Source organism: Pinus tabuliformis, chromosome 1_2 (assembly GCF_031772625.1).
Source record: "Pinus tabuliformis cultivar Carrire ecotype Pingquan chromosome 1_2, CPIR1, whole genome shotgun sequence".
Taxonomy (NCBI): domain Eukaryota; kingdom Viridiplantae; phylum Streptophyta; class Pinopsida; order Pinales; family Pinaceae; genus Pinus; species Pinus tabuliformis.
Genome location: NC_142298.1, coordinates 995,932,700 through 995,952,051, shown reverse-complemented (window position 1 = coordinate 995,952,051; position 19,352 = coordinate 995,932,700). Strand labels below are relative to the sequence as shown.

The 19,352-nt window shown below is 34.9% G+C and overlaps 1 protein-coding gene across 1 annotated transcript in view; it reads right to left on the bottom strand.

Moving 5' to 3' along the window:
- Positions 1-8,171: 8,171 nt before the first annotated feature.
- Positions 8,172-19,352, bottom strand: part of LOC149209415 (uncharacterized) — a 309,539-nt gene continuing 298,358 nt past the window's right edge. Inside the window, exon 9 of the mRNA XM_089396368.1 lies at positions 8,172-8,659. Coding sequence (XP_089252494.1) covers positions 8,550-8,659 — 110 coding nt within the window. The 3' untranslated portion in view covers positions 8,172-8,549. The remainder of the gene's footprint in view (positions 8,660-19,352) is intronic.

The window sequence follows — 19,352 nt, the reverse complement described above, 5'->3', positions numbered from 1 at the left end:
GAATGCATAAAGTAGTATGCAAATTTCCAGTGCTACCTTGTGCAGAAGCTATTAGGTGGATTTTGCAACACATGGATAACAAGAATCTAGTTCTTAGTAGCAAAAGCAGAAAGGATATCACCACCTACCATCCACATGATTCACATTCCTATTATAAGTTTTTAACCCATGTGTAGTACTTGAATACACAATTATATCCAACATGGGATAAGTTAAATACCAGGGAATTTCTCAAGTCATGGTGGCAAGAGCTTGTAAAGTTTCACCAAAAGCCAAGTGTAGTTTACAAGACAAAATATTTGAGAAAAGTCTACCAGTATCTTATGGTGATGTGCTGCAGATTGCATGGGTGAAAGAACACAAAGTATTTTGAAGAAATATGGGTTTACTTACTCAATCTAGTTGTTTCTAGAGGAAAGATATTCAATTGGGCCAATATCCTCGCTCAATAATTGCAGATCAATGTACGACAAGAAAAACAGGTTTTAGAAGTTGATCAACCTCCAAAGTTTTATATGTCCACCTATCTAATGGATGATAATTACGTTCACTATCCATTCACAAGAATGAAGTGGAATTGGACACCTAAAGAGAAACTGCTCGTCCATATCCATTGCAAATTGTTGTCAAAAGTCAGTTTTCGAGGAGTATATATGAGACTGGAAGAGCACTTCTTTGCAGTTTTATATCAGATGATTTTTGAGGTGGAACCGCCCTGCATGACAGATTAGGTGAAGGAGACACTCTATGAGATTGCAGATTGGTTCACTTAACCACAAGACACATACATAAGAGTTTTCAGGTGCCAAACTACCCATCAATTTTAGCCAAGGTATGTGACCAATAAGGTGGTCTTGTTGGAGGTTGCCTACTAACTAAATACAAGTTTGTATACACAACTCCAAAGGAAGAAGAAGTTTCCTTGGCCCTCTTTTCCTTTACGGATCGGATCATATGAGCTTAAGAACCTTAAGGTGGTTGAAGTTGAGATTGAAGAACTTAAGCGCCTTCATTCTGGAGTGACGATATTTTGGTCAGTTCTTCACTTTTTTACTGTTTCAAATGCTGATGAAAACTCTCTCATTGTGTAGATTTTGTCAAGATATTTCCAACAACATTTGAATCATCAAAAGTAAATGTCGTATGAAAGAGTTATGACTGTTTGAATGTTTTATGAAACAAGAAAAAAATTGTGCGGGGTGCCACATGGCAACATCAGAGAGTCCGACGTGGATGGTGAAGTGGGTAGATGACATGAAATTTAGATGTGGCGAGATGACTGTTCAAGGTGACATGGTGGACAATGGGGCAATCACTGTGTAATGTTGACTAATAATATGTTGCCACGTGGACCGATCCAATGTTGCCACATGGTAGTGAAATTGTTGCCTAATTAAGGATTGTCAAAATTGTAAAATAGTTAACAACGTTTGGCTTTTATTAGATTTGAATTCATGACCTCTCTTTTACAAATTCAAAGAGTTACCAGTTAGACACAATTCAAATTTATCAAATAAAAACCATAAAAATGTCAATTAAAGTTAAAAATATTAATCATTCTACAAATTTGACTACAAAGAGAAAATCAAGTGTTTAAGTGCACTTGTCAATCAATTTCATGCCACCAAAAAATTTGATTTTCATTTGAACTCATCCTATTGCCAAAAAAGAATGGATTTCACAACCAATTTATTTTATAAAAATTGGAAAAACATTGAAACTACAATTCAATTTTTATTTTATTTTATTTTTTAATTTTTAATTTTTTTGCAGGTTGCTACAAGGTGTGTTACAATGAAATTCGTGGGCCATTTTTTCACAAAATATGCATTAGATTGGGTTGATTTTTTTGGTCATGTTTCTACTATTCTAATGTTTATGCACACCAAAAATCAACACAATCTATACACAGATTTCAAGATATAATCGAAATTGCTGTAAACTTCAGAAACAATTTTTTCACAAACTACAAACCATGAATTGGGCTGAAATTTTTAGGAATTGTTCATCAGAATATTATGCACTTCCTGTAAAACAATTATGAAAACCCAGTTCCTAGTTTATGAGATATCTTTAGTTTAATTTCTGCAATTGTTTTTTTTTGGAAAAAGAAATTATTTTAGCAAATTTTGAGATAGATTTAATTGAAATTTGAAGATTAAATTTTGAGTATTTTAAATGAATTTAGATCTCCTATCCAATTTCCAAATCTATGAGTTATATTGCAATTTTTCAAAGCTAACTTTATTTAATTTTCCTTTCTGATCTTTCAGATCACACATGGTGCAATAAGAGAACATACTCAAGAATTTTGTTAACTCTTTATTTTTTGAAATATATATAAAAAAAAAAATGAAAAAAAAGGAAGGATTCAATCTCTAACTTCAAATTTTGGCTCTCAAAACTCTGTTTGTTCTCCTCTCTTTCTAGATTTTCCTGCAAAATGATTAGTAAGTGAGGTGGCTCTTACTGCACCACCAAAAATAAAATTGCAAATAAAATAAAATCTAACTTAACAAAAAAACTTAAAAACATCACCAAACTTGGTTTTATTTATTGATTTTGTCCTACTCTACTGGAAATAGAAAAATTGGTTCAAGTGTATGCATATTTCCAGTGTAACCATGTGCATAACAAGAGTAAAAAGATATTTATGCTTAGGTTTGAAAATATGCATTAAAGTACATCAAAGCATGAAAGGCCAATTATTTTGATAATGCAATCAATAAGCAATAATGAAAGGGTGATGTGACTTGATCCATGATAGAAACCATCTTTCAATAAAGCTATGACATTCCTGATTCTTTTCTTGGTTTAGATCACATTGAATATCCTCCTTTATTATGCATTCTTCAATCTTAGATTCTAGTGGTTGCACCCCATCAAAAGTATTCCATGATTTTTGAGTCTTTTCAACAGATTGACAAGAGAAATCAAAAGAGACTTGAAGATCTTCTTGTGGAGGTGGAGAGATAGACAAGTTTTTAAATGCAGTTAAAATATACTCTTCCTGACAGGCAGAGATTCCTGCTGTTGCTAGGATTCAAGAAAGTTCTTGGAAGGACATTCCATGAATTACTCCAACTGGTTGATAATTCATGTCTCGCACACATATTAGTTTAAAGTATTGAAAAATTATTGAATATGCATCATAAATGATTTTAATATGCTTTTAACCATGCATTTAAGAATTAATGCGACTATCATGAGTTGTCTAAACTTTCAAAATAAGCACCTATGTATACCTCCCCATCAACGATGCCAAAAATGTTGGGTGATTTAATTGTGAATTAAATCTCTGTCATTAAATTGGCAACCCAGGGTTCATGAACTGATAAGGCATACGTGTACTATATGTACTAAGTGATTATTTCTTAGAATATATTAATCTAATGCAAGAAACTTGAAACTAATTACAAAGCAAATTAAATCAATCCAATCCAATCCAATCCAAATCAAACATAAATAAATTAAATCAATCTTAACAAAACAACATGAATCAAAATAACATAAAAAAAATAAACTAAACTTGCATAAACGAAACCACACTTGCTTAAAATGAAAATCACACTTGTTTAAAATGAAAATCACACTCACTGGATTGAAAATCACACTTACTTAAAATGAAAATAATTGAAATAACATAATTACACAATGTTACCAATATGTACAACAAATGAAAAAGGTGTGCGAACTATGGTTGATGGGAGCTCTCCACTTCTCAGCAAGCACATTGAACGACTATTGAAGCTTGGAGATTAAAGAAGCAATATGTATTCCATAAAATGAAGTGGGAGAAAAGCTCCCAAGATATCATAGCAATTCAGCTCTCTTCTTCTCTATCATCACTTTACAAATTACATCTTGGATGAAACTCTGAAATCTAGAACCATTTGTATGAATGATGCACTCTTATTTATACAAAACTTAAAATAACTAATCAATAAATATGGATCCACAACTATATCTTGTGGTTACAACCAATTACCTAAAAATATGAGATACAATTCTTCTCACACATCTTTAGAAGACATATCAAAACATCCATGATTCCTCTCCTTTGAATGCGCTTAGTCAATGATCCAAATATTCTACAATTATTCCACAACTTTTCATGAGTTGGAATTGAAATTCGAATTTGTGGTTGAGTAGAGAAATATGACCCTTCTAGAATCTTCAGAGGCCTAAAATATCGTAAATTTCATACCCTTTTACATATATATGAAAACATGTTAATTTCCTAATATTTAATCATAAATTCTTTTAAAATATTTAAAATAAATGAGTTTGAAAATAATAATGATAAACCCATATGATCATGAAAATGGTTATTAATGTAGCCGGTTATAGAGGTACAAAATATGGTAAAGAGTTATGGAATATGGTAAAATAATGGAAATGAGGGTAAAAGAGAATGTCATTTTGGAGACCCAACAATTATCTTGTGAACTATTTTGTACATTAATTAATGATTCTCCTTCTATTTCTCTTATGTGTATCTCTTAGGAAAGTAATACTACTTTTCTATTAGAGGCCCACCTCTTAACTCCCTTTCGTGGAAACTCCCTTTACACTTGGGAATCGGTGTTTCAAAAAGCTTACACACTTGTTGTCCCCAAAGTTATGCGCATGATCTCTTATGTATGTTTTGCAACCAAGACATACCTATAAGATCTCTTGCAATGGTGGCCAGGTCTAATATCCAGATGGGGTTCCTATTCCAAACGATGTTAAGTCTAATTTGGACTTCATATTGAGGAGAACCCTTGCATGTTGGCAACATCCAATGCTATCAACATGAATTTAATTAAAAGGACATAAAATGCATAACTTCTTTGGAAACAATTCTTAGTCTTTGATTTATGTATGTTACTAAGAATATTCTAGACTATTCTATGGAGGTTAAATCTCTACCATCCGCCTAATAATATTGATAATTAAATTAAAATTCTAGAAGCCCTATTAAAAGATGGACACGTCTATCAACATAATTACAATGGGATAAAATACCATTGACCAAATCGTACACTTAAAACAAACCAAAAGCGCACAAAAAACAATCAATTCTATTATTATTGTTATTTTCGAAGATTCCACCTTTGAAACCCTAGACAAAGGGGACAGGTTAATGCAACATACCATACATGGAACAAACTATGCAAAGAATACACCCAACAATAAAAAAACATGAGAAACAATTTTATAATATTTCATAAACCCTACTTATCCCCTAATTAAATGACCCATTAAATTAGATAGGAGTATATCTATACAAGTATCATAAAATTTTGGTAAAAGTGTGCCAAATTGTATAAGCTTAAATGATCCTTGAACTTTTCAAAACAATAGATAATATGCCGGGTCACTGAAGGAGGAAAAATTGACAAAATGACCTCCTTAAAGAGATTTGCAAGAGTGACAACTAGGTGGTCAACACCATGCTTAATAAATATTTCTTATAACCTCTCATTGTTGTGAGATTTTCTTAGTACCAAGCTTTCAGATAACTCTCTTCGTTCAACCAATATAAAGAGAAGATAAGGAAAGGAACCTATAATTAAGGAATGGTTAAGATCATTATAAAGAGAGGTCTCGTAACATAACCAAATGTGAGAATCAATGATAAGGGGCGTTGAATTTCTTGGGAGGGAGTATGCCACAAGAAAATTGTGTGAAATGTGGTAATAAGTAACTCATACCTTAGAAGCATGAGTCAATGTTGATGAAAAATTAAAGATGTTTATGCATGATCCTGTAGTCATTGTCATACCAACTTCTTAGAGTGAAAACTTGAGCAATGATGTGTTTTAGGATAGTGAGTGGTGTGGGAATACCATCCAAGGGTCATGCCTCAAAGTGTATAAAGTAAGAAGTCATGTTTAGAAATCACAATAGGAAGGATGTAACATATAGTGATGAAATGGGAGAGACAAGAAGCATTAGTTGTAGCATATGAATAGATAAAGTCAATGGGTATATGTTGAGAAACAAGGTGGAACTACTAAAAGAGAGGATGAAGAAGGATAATTTAAGAGGGAAAATAGTATGTAAGCATGACAACTATGTGAAGTGGATGTAAAACATGAAAATAATTAATGTGAGGCTTTTCCAAGACATAATACATCATAACCCCCTCATTATGAAGAACATAAATGTAATGACTAGACTTAGGGAAACCATTGAAGATGAAAACGCCATGGGACTACCAAACTAAACTTAAGAATATGTATCTTATTGACTACAATTGGATTCAATCCATCTATTGAATATTCTATACAATCCAAAATTCTCCAGTCAAGTTCATGTAGATGAACCTCATCCTCTAACAAATCACAAACAAAAGTTTGATGAGTCCCATTATGTGCATTGAAGTGACCATTGACAACTTATGTTGGGAAAAAATGACGAACAAACCTAACCATCACACAACAGCCACCCATGAACATCATTTGATCTCCATGTGCCTCAATAAACGATTAACACTCAATGCAAACCAATAATTAAAAACAAAATCCCTTTTGGGACTAATGTATCTTGCTTAGGAAATTAGGCCATTCCTATCGATCACAACTCATGGAAAATAAATGTATTCATTTTGCTATTGAGAAAATTTCTCACACATTTTTTTCTTTCACAATGATAGTAAGAGAATTATTAATTTTTAATTGAGAAATTGAATATATTAATTTAACCATGAGATGTTCATACAATGGCTTCTTAAAAGTACCACTTTAAGTACTAATGAGTTGGTATATCACACGTTAAACCAAAGGGGTAGAAAATGTTAATGAATTAATTAATGTCAAATATAATCCAATTTCTAGTTCACATTTAGATATATAATGATGCATTTGAAGTTACATGGTCCACTAATAAGAATATTTGGTTCAAACAAAGTTTGGATAAGTATAAAATCAACGAAAACATAAAATGATTGGCTGTGTAAATGATATAAAAAATTTAAATGCTTGAAAATAGATAACATATATGAATATCATAACTATAAGATATATTGTATTCAAACTAAGTTATTTATATAAATAATGAAAAATTTATTATCCTTACTTTTATATATATAACACCTCATTGGTGAATAGCTACATTGCAGTGTCCATTTATTGCTACACCACAACACAACACAAAAAGATCATATTGAATATGCAATTTTTTTTGGTTTGGAAAACTATATTATACACATGGTATTATCAAAAATACTTTATCATATTTGAGATTTATTTATTTATTAAAATTTATATTATAAATATAGTAATCTAATTCATTAACCAAAGTGAACAAAAATACATCATAATTCTACGCGAATGTAGTTTAGAACAATTATTGTAAAATATTAAAATTGTACAAATATCATAACCAATAGAACGACGTTGCACAGGCTTTGATCGTGCTTCTAAATAAAGCAATCAAGAGGAACATGCCCATATGCTAACAACTTCCATAATCTCCATGCAAATTTGAAATAATACATGCAATTATATAAAAATCCATAACCATGTCTTGATCGTGAACATCCCTACTCTAGATTAACTGGGCTGAAAAAAGAAAGCCACAAGAAAATTAACCAGACTGAGAAAAAGAAAGCCACAAGAAAATTAACCAGAATGTCATACACACTGGTTCATGCAAAATACTACATATAGTTGGAATTTACGATATCAAAGAAATAGTTGGAATTTACGATATCATAGAAATTTTTCTATGCATAATGATATGTTTAAGTGTCTGAGATGGTGATCAAGTGGAGATATTTGACAGTTACAAGATTATTAGATAAAGAAAGGGAAAAAAGGTGTTACCACAAAGTTCAATATCAACGCGACAATAAATTGACGCAGTTTGTTGATCACAGTTATAAATCACTGCATCAGATTAAAACATTAATGTGATTGACATTTTCTTTTTCACACTCGTAAGTTATAAAGCAAACTATAAAGTTTAAACATCTAGTATGGTCAACCGAAGCCATCCGAAGCTATGCATGTTACTAGACAAAATTTCAACCCAGTTCGAGAGCGACAAAGTCCCCCACTGTACATCAGTAGGTCAAAATATAAACTCCTTATGGATAACGAAACAGATTATTTATGTTTCAAATTACTAAAGCAAATTATTTATGTTTCCATCTACTAAAGCAATGCCAACGTTCCATGTCATAGAAAAAACGGCGTCCTTGTTAATCGCAAAGCATTAATACTTTCCAGTGTCAATCTAATATAAGATGGAGGATTTGTGCCTCCAGACAACTAGTACATGAAAGTCTTTCATAAGCCACACATACACTCTACATAGTATGATTTCTTCCAATATTTATAGTGCCTGGAGAACCATGAATGATGGCTTGGAAACAAAGGGACCACTCTTTAGATATGAAACAAGTTACTCTTCCATTATCCTATGACAAAAATCAAATGCACCTAACAAATCCATCAACGAAACTATCGATGTCCTGTCCCCCGCGACTTTTAAGTTTACAATAAATTCTTGGGCCGAGTGCTTAAACAGCCAGCCACTGGAACGATATAAAATTCCATCTAACTTGAAATACGAAGAAATTCAGCGAAGCTTCGATACTTTGGTTCCCATCCAATCTCATTACGAGTTTTCGTATTGTCCATCTTTTTCCCCAATGGTCCATTAACACCTGTGCCAAAACCAAATTGTCTGAGTAACGAGAATTTGCACACACTCCTCAAAAGAGCATCTATGTATATAACTCAAGGGAGAATAACACATCTATTGGTTCATTAGAAGCCTTCCAGGCATCTACATGTATGTCTGCAACTATTTTAGGCATCCAGTTCACAACTTTTCTTAACTATTTCAAGCATCAAGTTCACAAACTGTTCTAAATTTATTTGCAGTACGAAATTATTCACATTATGTTGAACCCAGTATTGCTTCATGTATCAAAACTTATTCACATTATTTGGACTTTCAATATGTAGGAATCTTAAATTCAAAATAAGCAATGAAAATACGAGGATAATATTTCATAATACAAAAGTTATGCATTTGAACTTAAGAACAATCATACATGCTATATATTCACAGATATGACAATACCAAAAGTGTATGAACACAAGGCCATGATAATACCAATACGTGATCCAAAGGTTGAGTACGTTGTCTATCTTGTTAGAAATTTAATAGAGTTTTCAAATTTCTAATTAGTTTTGGTTTTGTCTAAGATACACATTATGCCTTTTGTTGATACCAGTAGGCATTTTTACATTTGCTTTTGAAGAATTTGCATTTTGATAGATGATTGCAACAATGGCCATGATGGCATTATTATCAATTATAATCAACATTGATCTATTGAACCTTAACCCCAAAAAAAGTTAATTACCCTATTTTATTATGTTGTTTTTAAGACCAAATAACTTGCAAATAAGATTGTTGAGCTCACTTTGAGTTTCGTTGGTTAATACAATATAAATATCAATGATATTATAAATGTGTTGAAAAAAGAGATAATCTCTTTATAGGATATTAACTCCAAAAGAAAATGTTTTTCATCTTCTACTTTGTTAGAATTACAAACTTCATACATTCTTTCTTCCCAAAGTGTTATAAGTCTTGTTCCACCTCCTAGTTTCACTATAGAGCTCATGAGAGTATTAAGAAATAGAACACAAGGATAACAAGACAAGAAATCGTAGAAAAGGATTTAATCCATTCTCAACAATTGTATCGATCACATAATATCAATTTATAGTACATGGATCTAACCACCTCTAGATCTAGATCTCATTGAGAACTCATCAATGGATAATGACAACACCTCATCACTAGATAAGAATAACAACTCATAAGAATGTGGTCTTGGATTTTGTGATTGTCTAAGGGCTCATAATCTAACATTTTCCCTCCCAATCACAAGTTTGATTAATTATACTGGTATGGCAACATGAGCTAGTGCTTAAACTAGTATCATTTTCAATCTTCAATTTGAAACTTTTGAATTGAGCTTCAATGAAGATATGCCTAAAAAAATGTTAATATGGATGTTAAATGGTTCATCTAAAATAAAATTTGAAATATCTATATATATATATATATTTTGGAAATGAACAACTACCATCTCTGAATGTTTCCTAGTAATTGGTGAACAAATAGGATACTTGAATTCTCTCTAAATTTAGAGCAATTAGCCTATAAAACATGTCAAACCAGAAGGCGTAACTCCACACTTCATGATATTTCTGTAAGACTTGTGCAATCAATTTTATATAATTGACTCTTTGCTTAATTATCCAATAACCACTCCATCTTTGTATCCCTAATTATTTACAATTTTGTTGATGAAGATTTTTGGAGACTGTTGAGATCCAACGTTTCGGGTGAACCCTTCACCCATCTTTAGGGGCTTCAAGCTTAACATCTGATGTGAAGAGAGATAGACACAACGAAATAGATGGCATTAAAATATGACCGTAAGAGGTTGAAAAATTATATGACTGTTAGGGAGAGAATAATGAAGAAATCAATGATTAATATTGACTTTTAATAAGAAAAAAGATTAAATTGACACAAATATTAAAAAAGATTAAATTGATATGAATATTAAAAAAGATTAAATTGATACGAATATTTTTTTTTTCTAAGTAATACTAAACTATTATATTACAGCAAGAGCAGAGTTACATTGTGAAAATTACAACGGGGCCGCGGCCCTGTAAAATTTGTCCGTGGACAGACAGTAGACACTTGAGAATTCTTGCCAGAATTGCATAGGACACATGGACAGAGGACACATGGATAAAGACTTAGGGCCACATTCATGCAGCTGACACATGGACATAAACACTTGCAGAACATCGACACAGAACAGAGATAACATAAAACCGACACAATTACATAGAGACAGAGTGACAGACTCATATATAACCGCATAGGAAGCAGACTGAGAAAAATTCTTGCTGTAGAACCTGGAGTGCGAGCTGGGCATGTCAATCTTCGTCAGTGGTCTGCGGCTCATCTTCTGCCTTGCAGCGTGGAGGCTGTAGGATAGCCTTGCCAAGGTTGCGCGCTCCACGGTCGCTTGGGCCAGCGCCTGAGTCACCAACAGGCTCTCTCAGGCTCGCTCCCGGGTCATGTAAGGGCCGCATCATCTCAACAGCAGGGAATTCCATATCCACCATGGGAACGATCCCAGGAACACGCGGAGGGTTGGCCCGAGGGTTGTCGTCCTCATCTTCCCAGGGATTGCTACAATGCTCAACAGAGACAGTCACAAAGAAAGTAGAATTGGCTAAGGTGCAGGGGAGGCGGTATCTCACCATTGGGTGTTCCGTGTGCCCACAATCCATGCGCGCAGGAGGTTCCCCCAATCTGCCTCTGCCCGGGGGCCTACCCCTCGGCCTTCTGCATTCAGAGGTTTCCTCAATTGAGGAAGAAGTCGAGGGGGCTCTGCCACTATATCCACCCCTGCCGCCGCTGCCTCTTCCCCGAGTGCGATGCATGCTGGTCTTATGAGCAGAGCGCTCAATTCCACAGTGAAACAGTGTTGTCGGCCTAGAAATACTGCCAGACCAGGTCTGAGTTTCCCAATTGCCGAGAGCAGTGGCAGCAGAGCCTTGACCCTCTTTCTTAATGTTTGATTGAGAGCTGAGACTCTGTGCCTCCACACCTTCTAACGAAGCCAGAACAGGACCTAACAATGGACGCGGATACGAGCTGAAGCTCTGAGTCCCCTCACCTTCTAACGAAGCCAGAGCAGGAGCTAACGAAAGACGCATACAGAGAGGCGTTACCAAATTCTCAGAGGCGCAATTGGCATGCTTGTGAGCTTGCCAATTGCCCCACTCTTCCGCAGCAACACACCCACATTCACAATCAAAGTTCAGAACCTCCGTCACCTCCGGCGAGAACGAAACAGTTGCAGGAAGGAATGGCGGAAGAATGTCTGGGAGAATGCTGTTATGAAGCGCCATGATGCGCTTCTCAAGACTCGCCTTGAATGTCGACAGGACTCCTCTGTCAACCTTCTTTACTCCCCTCCTTAAATGCTGCAGGGTGGTGGAATGAATGCGTGTCCTTCCGTCATGCTTGGCTCGTCCGGGCGGACACCTGCCCTTTGGACGATCCTTGTGTGCCACATGTCTAGCGATCACCCGCATCCGGGGAAATTGATACGAATATTAAAAGAAAGAGATTTAATTATATACTAAATTGTTTGTTAGGGTCAATTCAAGGAGGAATATAAGTATTAAATTATGCACAGAGAGAGAATTTATACTATTATTTGAAAAAGTCAATACAAGCAAGAATATAAAATATTAAAAACGAAATGGAATAATTTTATTTTGATTTATTTTAATAAAAGAAAGAATATAGAATATTAAAAAAATATTTAAAGCAATTAAAAGGTTAAATCATGAAAGAAGGTCAAATTAACTAATTATATTAAAAATATTTTTAGATTCAAGAATATTATTAATTTTCAAGAATATTATTATTTTAAAGGGCCAAATTATGAAAGTAGATAAAAAGGTAAAAATTAATTAAAAAAATATATTAAAGATAGTAAAAATACTTTTTTTGGCTTCAAGAATATTAATATTTAAAAGAAATTTGGATTAGAGAATATTCAGAAAATAATAAATTTTGTTCAAATTAGATTGATGAAGAGGTGAAATTATAGGAGTTAATTTTTTTTTTAAAGAAATGATTTAAAGCAAAATTTTCTCGCTCATAACAAGAATCATTAAATAAAATTGTTATATCAATTGAGAATACTAAAAGAGTAAGACAATTTAAAACATAAATTTATTAATTTAAATTAATTTAAAAACAAAGAAGATTTTATTTTATTTATTTTTTTCTTTTCAGAAGGAAAGAAATGCTGGCACTTCTATTAAGATAGGCAGTTCCTATACATGTACTAAAATGTCCAGAAATCCATATATCAGATGGATAACTTGATGTCTACTCAAAAGCATCAGAAATTTGACTAGTATGTAGGCTAAAAAGTAGAGATGCAAAATAGTTTAGTACCAAAGGTCACTATCCAAATTGCCTCATATTATCAAGCATCTCGAAAACAAAACTAAAGATATCTAAGTTAAATGATAGTGCCCATCTGAGAATACAAAAGAAATACAGATCAACTATAAAATAAGGAGTACCATACTAATATTTAGGGAATAAAAATCAAAACAGAGTGATAAAAGATCATGTATTTGGGAGAAACAATTATGGGACTTCCAAGCTTCCTTCTGACATCTACTTTCCCTCCACATAAAATCTGTAATGGATCGAGCTCAAAGAAACGACCAATCCTTGTTTAGAGAGATTGTCCGAAGACGTGTGTGAGAGTGATGCGCTCAAAGGATCACTCCAGAAGCTTGATGCAATCCATCCACGCAGTCAAGGAAGGAGATGAGAAAGTGGATTGCCCAAACACCACATCTATGATATATTTGGAGTCTCCGTAAACTGAGAGAGTTCTGATTCGGAGATGCTTTGCTGCAACCAACAGACCCTAGAGTGCTAGTAACTCCACCTTTTGATTAGTGCTAGAACCACCAAACTAGTAAAATAGAAAGTGTATATGGATATTTATTCTCAACCACACTCCATAACCACAATTGCTATCACGGGCCGCACCATCAAAAAACCCAGCAAGAAAAAACACCTATAATGGGGGAGACAAATATCTAAGGAAACAATCATTTCGCCTGGAAGGCCCACCATCTATTAACCAAACCAAAATTTTGGAACATATACTGTGGATCATGGGAGGCTTGTCTTAAAAATTAGCCAAATTTCTAACCTTCCAAATTTCCCATACTGTGAAGAGGGGTAAAACTTCGAATCTCCCTTTCCTATCAAACTACCACTTGAAACAAGACTCTAAAGAATTGAAAGCAAACAGTTGAGAATCTGTACTTGTTTCATGATACACCCCCATACCTCCCCTGACAAGGGGCACTGTATTAACGTCCTCCATAGTCGTATGACAGAATACACACCACCCTGGGCTTGAGAAACCCCTTTTACAAATGCTATCCCAAGTAAGGATTTTTTAATGCCAAACCATCCAACAAAAAATGACCACTTTACAAGGAACTTTCCATCTCCAAGCTTTCTTGTAGCAACATATATTATTTATTGGATTTGCAAATTTTGAGATGTGCTGATAAACCTTTGAGACCACCACCGTGTCCTGCTTCAAAACACCATTCCACACCAGAGGGTCACCCAACACTTTAGAACGAAGCCAACATCTTTAAATATCTGTATAAGGTGGTTCCAGGTTGACTCATGTTCACCCGATAGCCCAATCTCCACTGCAGTCTTCCATATCGGATAGGGAAAATTCCACTGCCTTTGAGTAATGGCTTGATCCAAGAAAAAAAATACCTCTATTATGTAATGCAAAAATAAAGTCAATATTGTAGAAAGGAGACGGGGCAATGCCAAGAATAGGATCCAAACCAATCATAATTTTGTTTCCCTTGCCAAATGACCAAAGCATCTCTTCTAGCAACCATTTGCTCACCATTGTGAGAATCAACCATAGATATGAACCTTTGACAGGTCCTTCTTCTTTTCACCTCCCTGTGAGCCTTGTCCCTGACTGGGACCTTTCTTTGCCATTCCCTTTGATGCATGGGCTACATTCTCGTCCTCCTTCACGCGCTTCTATCCTCTACTGCTGCCACCGAGACTACTCTTGACTAGAGCAAGTCACATCTCCTGCGTGAAATCTGCCCACAAACAATCCCACTCTTGTCACTGATCTCGTCCAATAATGCCTTGGACGAAAGTAGCCCACTCCTTGGTGAAACCATTGATGGTTACATGCACCAGTTCAACTTCTTGTGGCGTCTCTCCAACTACAGATAACTCATTTCAGATATCTTGAATTCTGGTGAGATAGGGGGTAACTCCTTCTCTCTTCTGCATCCTTAGTGGTTCTCAGCTTCTCCTTCAAGATCATATTTCGATTCTTGGAAGAATTATGGTATAGTGCTGTGAGAGCATCCTACATTTCTTTGGCCATATTCTTGGCCACTAAGAGTGAAACTATATGATCCCGGACTCCATCAAGGATCAACCGCTTCACCTTGGCCATCTCTTTATTATAGTTGTCTAGTTGTTGCAGATTTGTAGGTACAACTATAGCTCATTCTGCGTACGTCTTCGAACCAAACTCATCCAATAGAAATGACATCTTGGCCTTCCAAATTATGTAGTTGGATGCACCATCCAATCTGTCCTAATCTCTAATCCCTACCGAGGCCATCTTCTGCAAAACTTATAATTGGGATATAAACAAGAATCTCCTCCTCTCTTTCTTGGCTACCTGTTCTACAATTCACACTCCTTTCTGGAATGCACAGTTCTACCTACTGGTTCTGCCTTTGCAACTAAATATTTTGGATTTCCTCTAAATGACTTGGATATGGAAACCCTTTGAGAAAATCCCTCGGTGTGTGCAATTTCTCTTCCACCCAACACTAATCTGCTACTACAATCACTGTTGCAAATTAACTATTCCCATATCAAGAATCCACTCTTCGAAAATCTTGATCTACTTACCTCTTCTTGTTGGAATCACTTCTCGAATAAATTGACCCTTCCTGCACTCTGCAACTGGAAATTCGACCCCCTATCTAGCAATTCGCACTACCTGCATAGTCCCTACGCAGACCTAGAAATCAAGTTGCTAGACTCCCTCTGAATTTGAGCGATTTCCTCCTTTCGCCTCTAAGCTCCTTGTTTGATCAAACTTGCTCTGATACCATGTGAAATTTTAATCTATTACAACAATTGGAAATTATTCTTCCAATTGATTAAAAATTAAACACAATTTATTTTCTACGACAAATAACGAATGAAATCACACCTAAAGTTTTCACCATAAAACCGTTGTGAAAAATAAAACACTGGAAATGAGAAATATAGAGAGCACACACAAAAAATTGACAATTATTTTTGGACAATTGCCTCCAGAAAAACCCAATGCGGGAAAACCAGTGCAACAAATGAGAGTTTTATTATTATGCAGCAATGAAATTCTAAGTACAATCTATAGATGCCCAACTCACAATCCAATCTAAGAGAAATACTGGCAAAAGCCACTGAGAGAAGTTTACCCTCCTCCACAAGCAATCGGACTCAATCTGGCCACTCAAACTGGCTAACTTGGACCCCTCTGCGTAGCTTCTGTGCAAGCCTTGCGTAATCACTCACACACTCAATCCAACTCTACCTTGAATCTGCCTTTGACTGATTACTGTTTCTCTAGAAAGAATTCTTCGTCCCTCTGGAAAATTATTCCAACCTCCGGCAATTGAATCCTCCTCCTACTTAGCCAAATCGAACTGCCTTGTTGAGGCTACTACACAGTGCTTGCGCAACCTCCTAACTCGACCTCCTCCCACTGCCTCTTCGGAATTGAAAATCCTCCTTTAGACTCACTGTCCCTGTATCTCCTCTCTGGCTCGAACTCTTCTCTGCGAAATCACTGCAACTGCGAAGCTCGATTTCTATCAAGGAACTAAAACTCAAGTGTGTTTTTCTCCAACCCGATCAACCTCCTCTTATAATCTCTAGTTGGATCACCAATGACCACGATTAAGTCCATATCAATGACTGAGATCATTTCTAAGTCGGTACATGTGAGTTTCTAGAGAATTCTCACATTTTTCAATTAATTCCCATTAATTAATCGATTTTCCTAAGTTATACTTAGGCATTTTTATTTATTGATCAATTAATGTAATTGAGCTATCTCTAGGTGGAATTTTTAGAAACGATTTCTCGGTTCTAGAGAAATCATGTATTTTAGCCTCTCCACAAAGTTAAGAATAGAACACCATCTGATGCTACAAACACTAACAAGTCTTACTAGCAGTTAACTAGCCATTAGAGGTTTTTCTATGAAAGACTAGGCTCTCCTCTATTGTAGTTGTTCACTTGAGACAAGTGCTATCTAATAAAAAGAGTTAATCTATTTTGCAAACTCTTGTACATTTTGTATAATTTTGGGGTGGTTTTTGTTGAAGTTCTTTTTCTTGCTATTCTATTGGGCATTATTTTTTAAATTCTAATTCCATCTTGCTAAAAATTAAATTTACCCTAAGACTAATGTTCTCTTCCATGGAGGAGTTAATACACATGGGGGCAAAAAACAAGGGTATTCCCACTTATTTGTTTTGGTTTTACAGGTGAATCAATCTAAGGGTTTTCAATTACTTTGAAGGGGGGTTTTACTATTTCAGGTATTTTATATTTTTCCGCACACAGAGGAAAGAGGTTGGAGATGCCACAAAGAGAACGCTGCTCCCAAGGAAGATTGAAAGTTGCAAAGTGAATTAAATTGTAGTGGAGGCAATTTCCGAAAGGACCAAATCCACTCCCTGGACAAGAACTGAGCTTAGTGACTTAGAGGAACATCTACTTTGCACTCCAACAAAGGGTGAGACTCTAAGGCACATGTATAGCTTCAACAACCAATTTTTTTTCTTTTCAAATTCTCCTTTTTATTTTATGCAATTAGGGTATGATTTACTTATTGTTTTTACTTTCATAGCAATTTACAACAAATTATAACTTGGCGAAAGTTAGCAAATTTTTTAGATCTAATCCCCATCTTGATACAAGTTCATATTTTCGTTATTTCACACTTGTATCTAGCCTCATGGTTGCAGATCAATAGGTAAAGAGGGCTTTCTGTTTGCTAGACTTACGTTTTAGCCACCATATACAAGTTCTATAGGCCTACAGGGGAATATACTACACTAGAACTTGATATTTTCAACTTTAAATTAATTTACAGTCACATTTCTTATGTTAAGTTCATTTTCTTTCATTTTCTAGGTGTTTAAATCATTAAACAATTTTATGGAAAATTTCTCAGTTAATAAACATAACTGAGAAATCTGAAAATCAATTTCCAGTTAGCTAGAAATTGCATTTTCAGTTTCAATTTAATACAGGAGAGGCCCCAAAGCCTCTATAATCACCTTCTAATCATTCCACACTTTAGGGTAACTCCCTAGAGGTGTTTTTCACAGTGGATTGGTTGATTAAACAAAATAGGTTGTTGTCCTGCATTTTTACGCAGGTTTTACAGTGTGTCATACATGACAACAAACTATTCTCACCTATAACTACCTAACTAGACATCATAACTGATAAATACTCATATATTTGGTTAGAATAAATTTAGTAGACCAAAATCCTTAGGTCATATGCCATATCTTTGATATATTTTGGCTACTAACATCTGTAGTTAGAAATCTACGCTGTTTGTAGCACTGTTTTTATGTAAAATAGTAGATAGATCAAGAACAACTTCACATCCCATTGACTCTATATAAGGCATTGGATATAAACCGGAGTTGCTAGGGGATATTTAGGGACTCATCCCTTCGCTGTTTTGGGCGTGTTGGACCTAAATAACAGGGGCTTGGGCAAAGGTGACAGCGGGTTCCTGCTCTGTGTGCCCATCTAGCAAGGCTGGCACCTTAACATCCCTGCTAAAAAGATTGGTAACATTTTTTAGCGCCATTTTTAGGGAGAAGGTATTTCAACCTGGTTCTGTACAATGTTGATCCACTTGGGTAAGATTTTATTTATTTTTGTATTTTGATGAGCTCATTGTAAAATACTAACCTGCAGGATCTAATCAGACGACTCCGACTGAGAGTGCTTCAACTAAACCAAAGCAAACAAAAATGTACACAACAAGGTCATCAACCCAAGGTGAGTTGGTTTTTGTTCTCGATCCTGAGTTATTTTATCAAAGAATAAAAATTAAAGCCAAGAGTAGGGAACATAATTTAATTGCATCTCGTTCTTCTTTACTTTCACTTAGAGAATTCTTTGAAAGTCAAGAATCTTTAGTTCCAATTAGATCTCAGCAGAACACATCTCACAATAACAAGGTGGCTTTACCTTGGTTAACTGATTTGAATAACTCAAATGGCAGGCCAACCCCATGACCTCCCCAATAATTTTGATAAGTTACCAATATTCAAGGGGGATCATTTGGTTTCCACACATGATTTTTGGGAATCTTTCACTCCAATGATGGAAGGATTGAAAGTACATCAGGAAGATGTAGCTATGAAATGTTTTATTCTTGCTTTCAATGGTGATATTGCTAGACGGTTTGCTAGTTTGCCTACTAATAACATTAGTGGCTTTGAAAAAATTAAAACCAAGATTTTTGAAAAATGGTTTGAAACAAAGGATCCTAGATTTTTGTTGAATGCATTACATGAGCTTAAAAGAAGAGAAAATGAGAATATTGATAAATTCAATGTTAGGTTTGATATGGTAGTTCAAGACATACCTCAAGATTGTAGGCCTTCCAA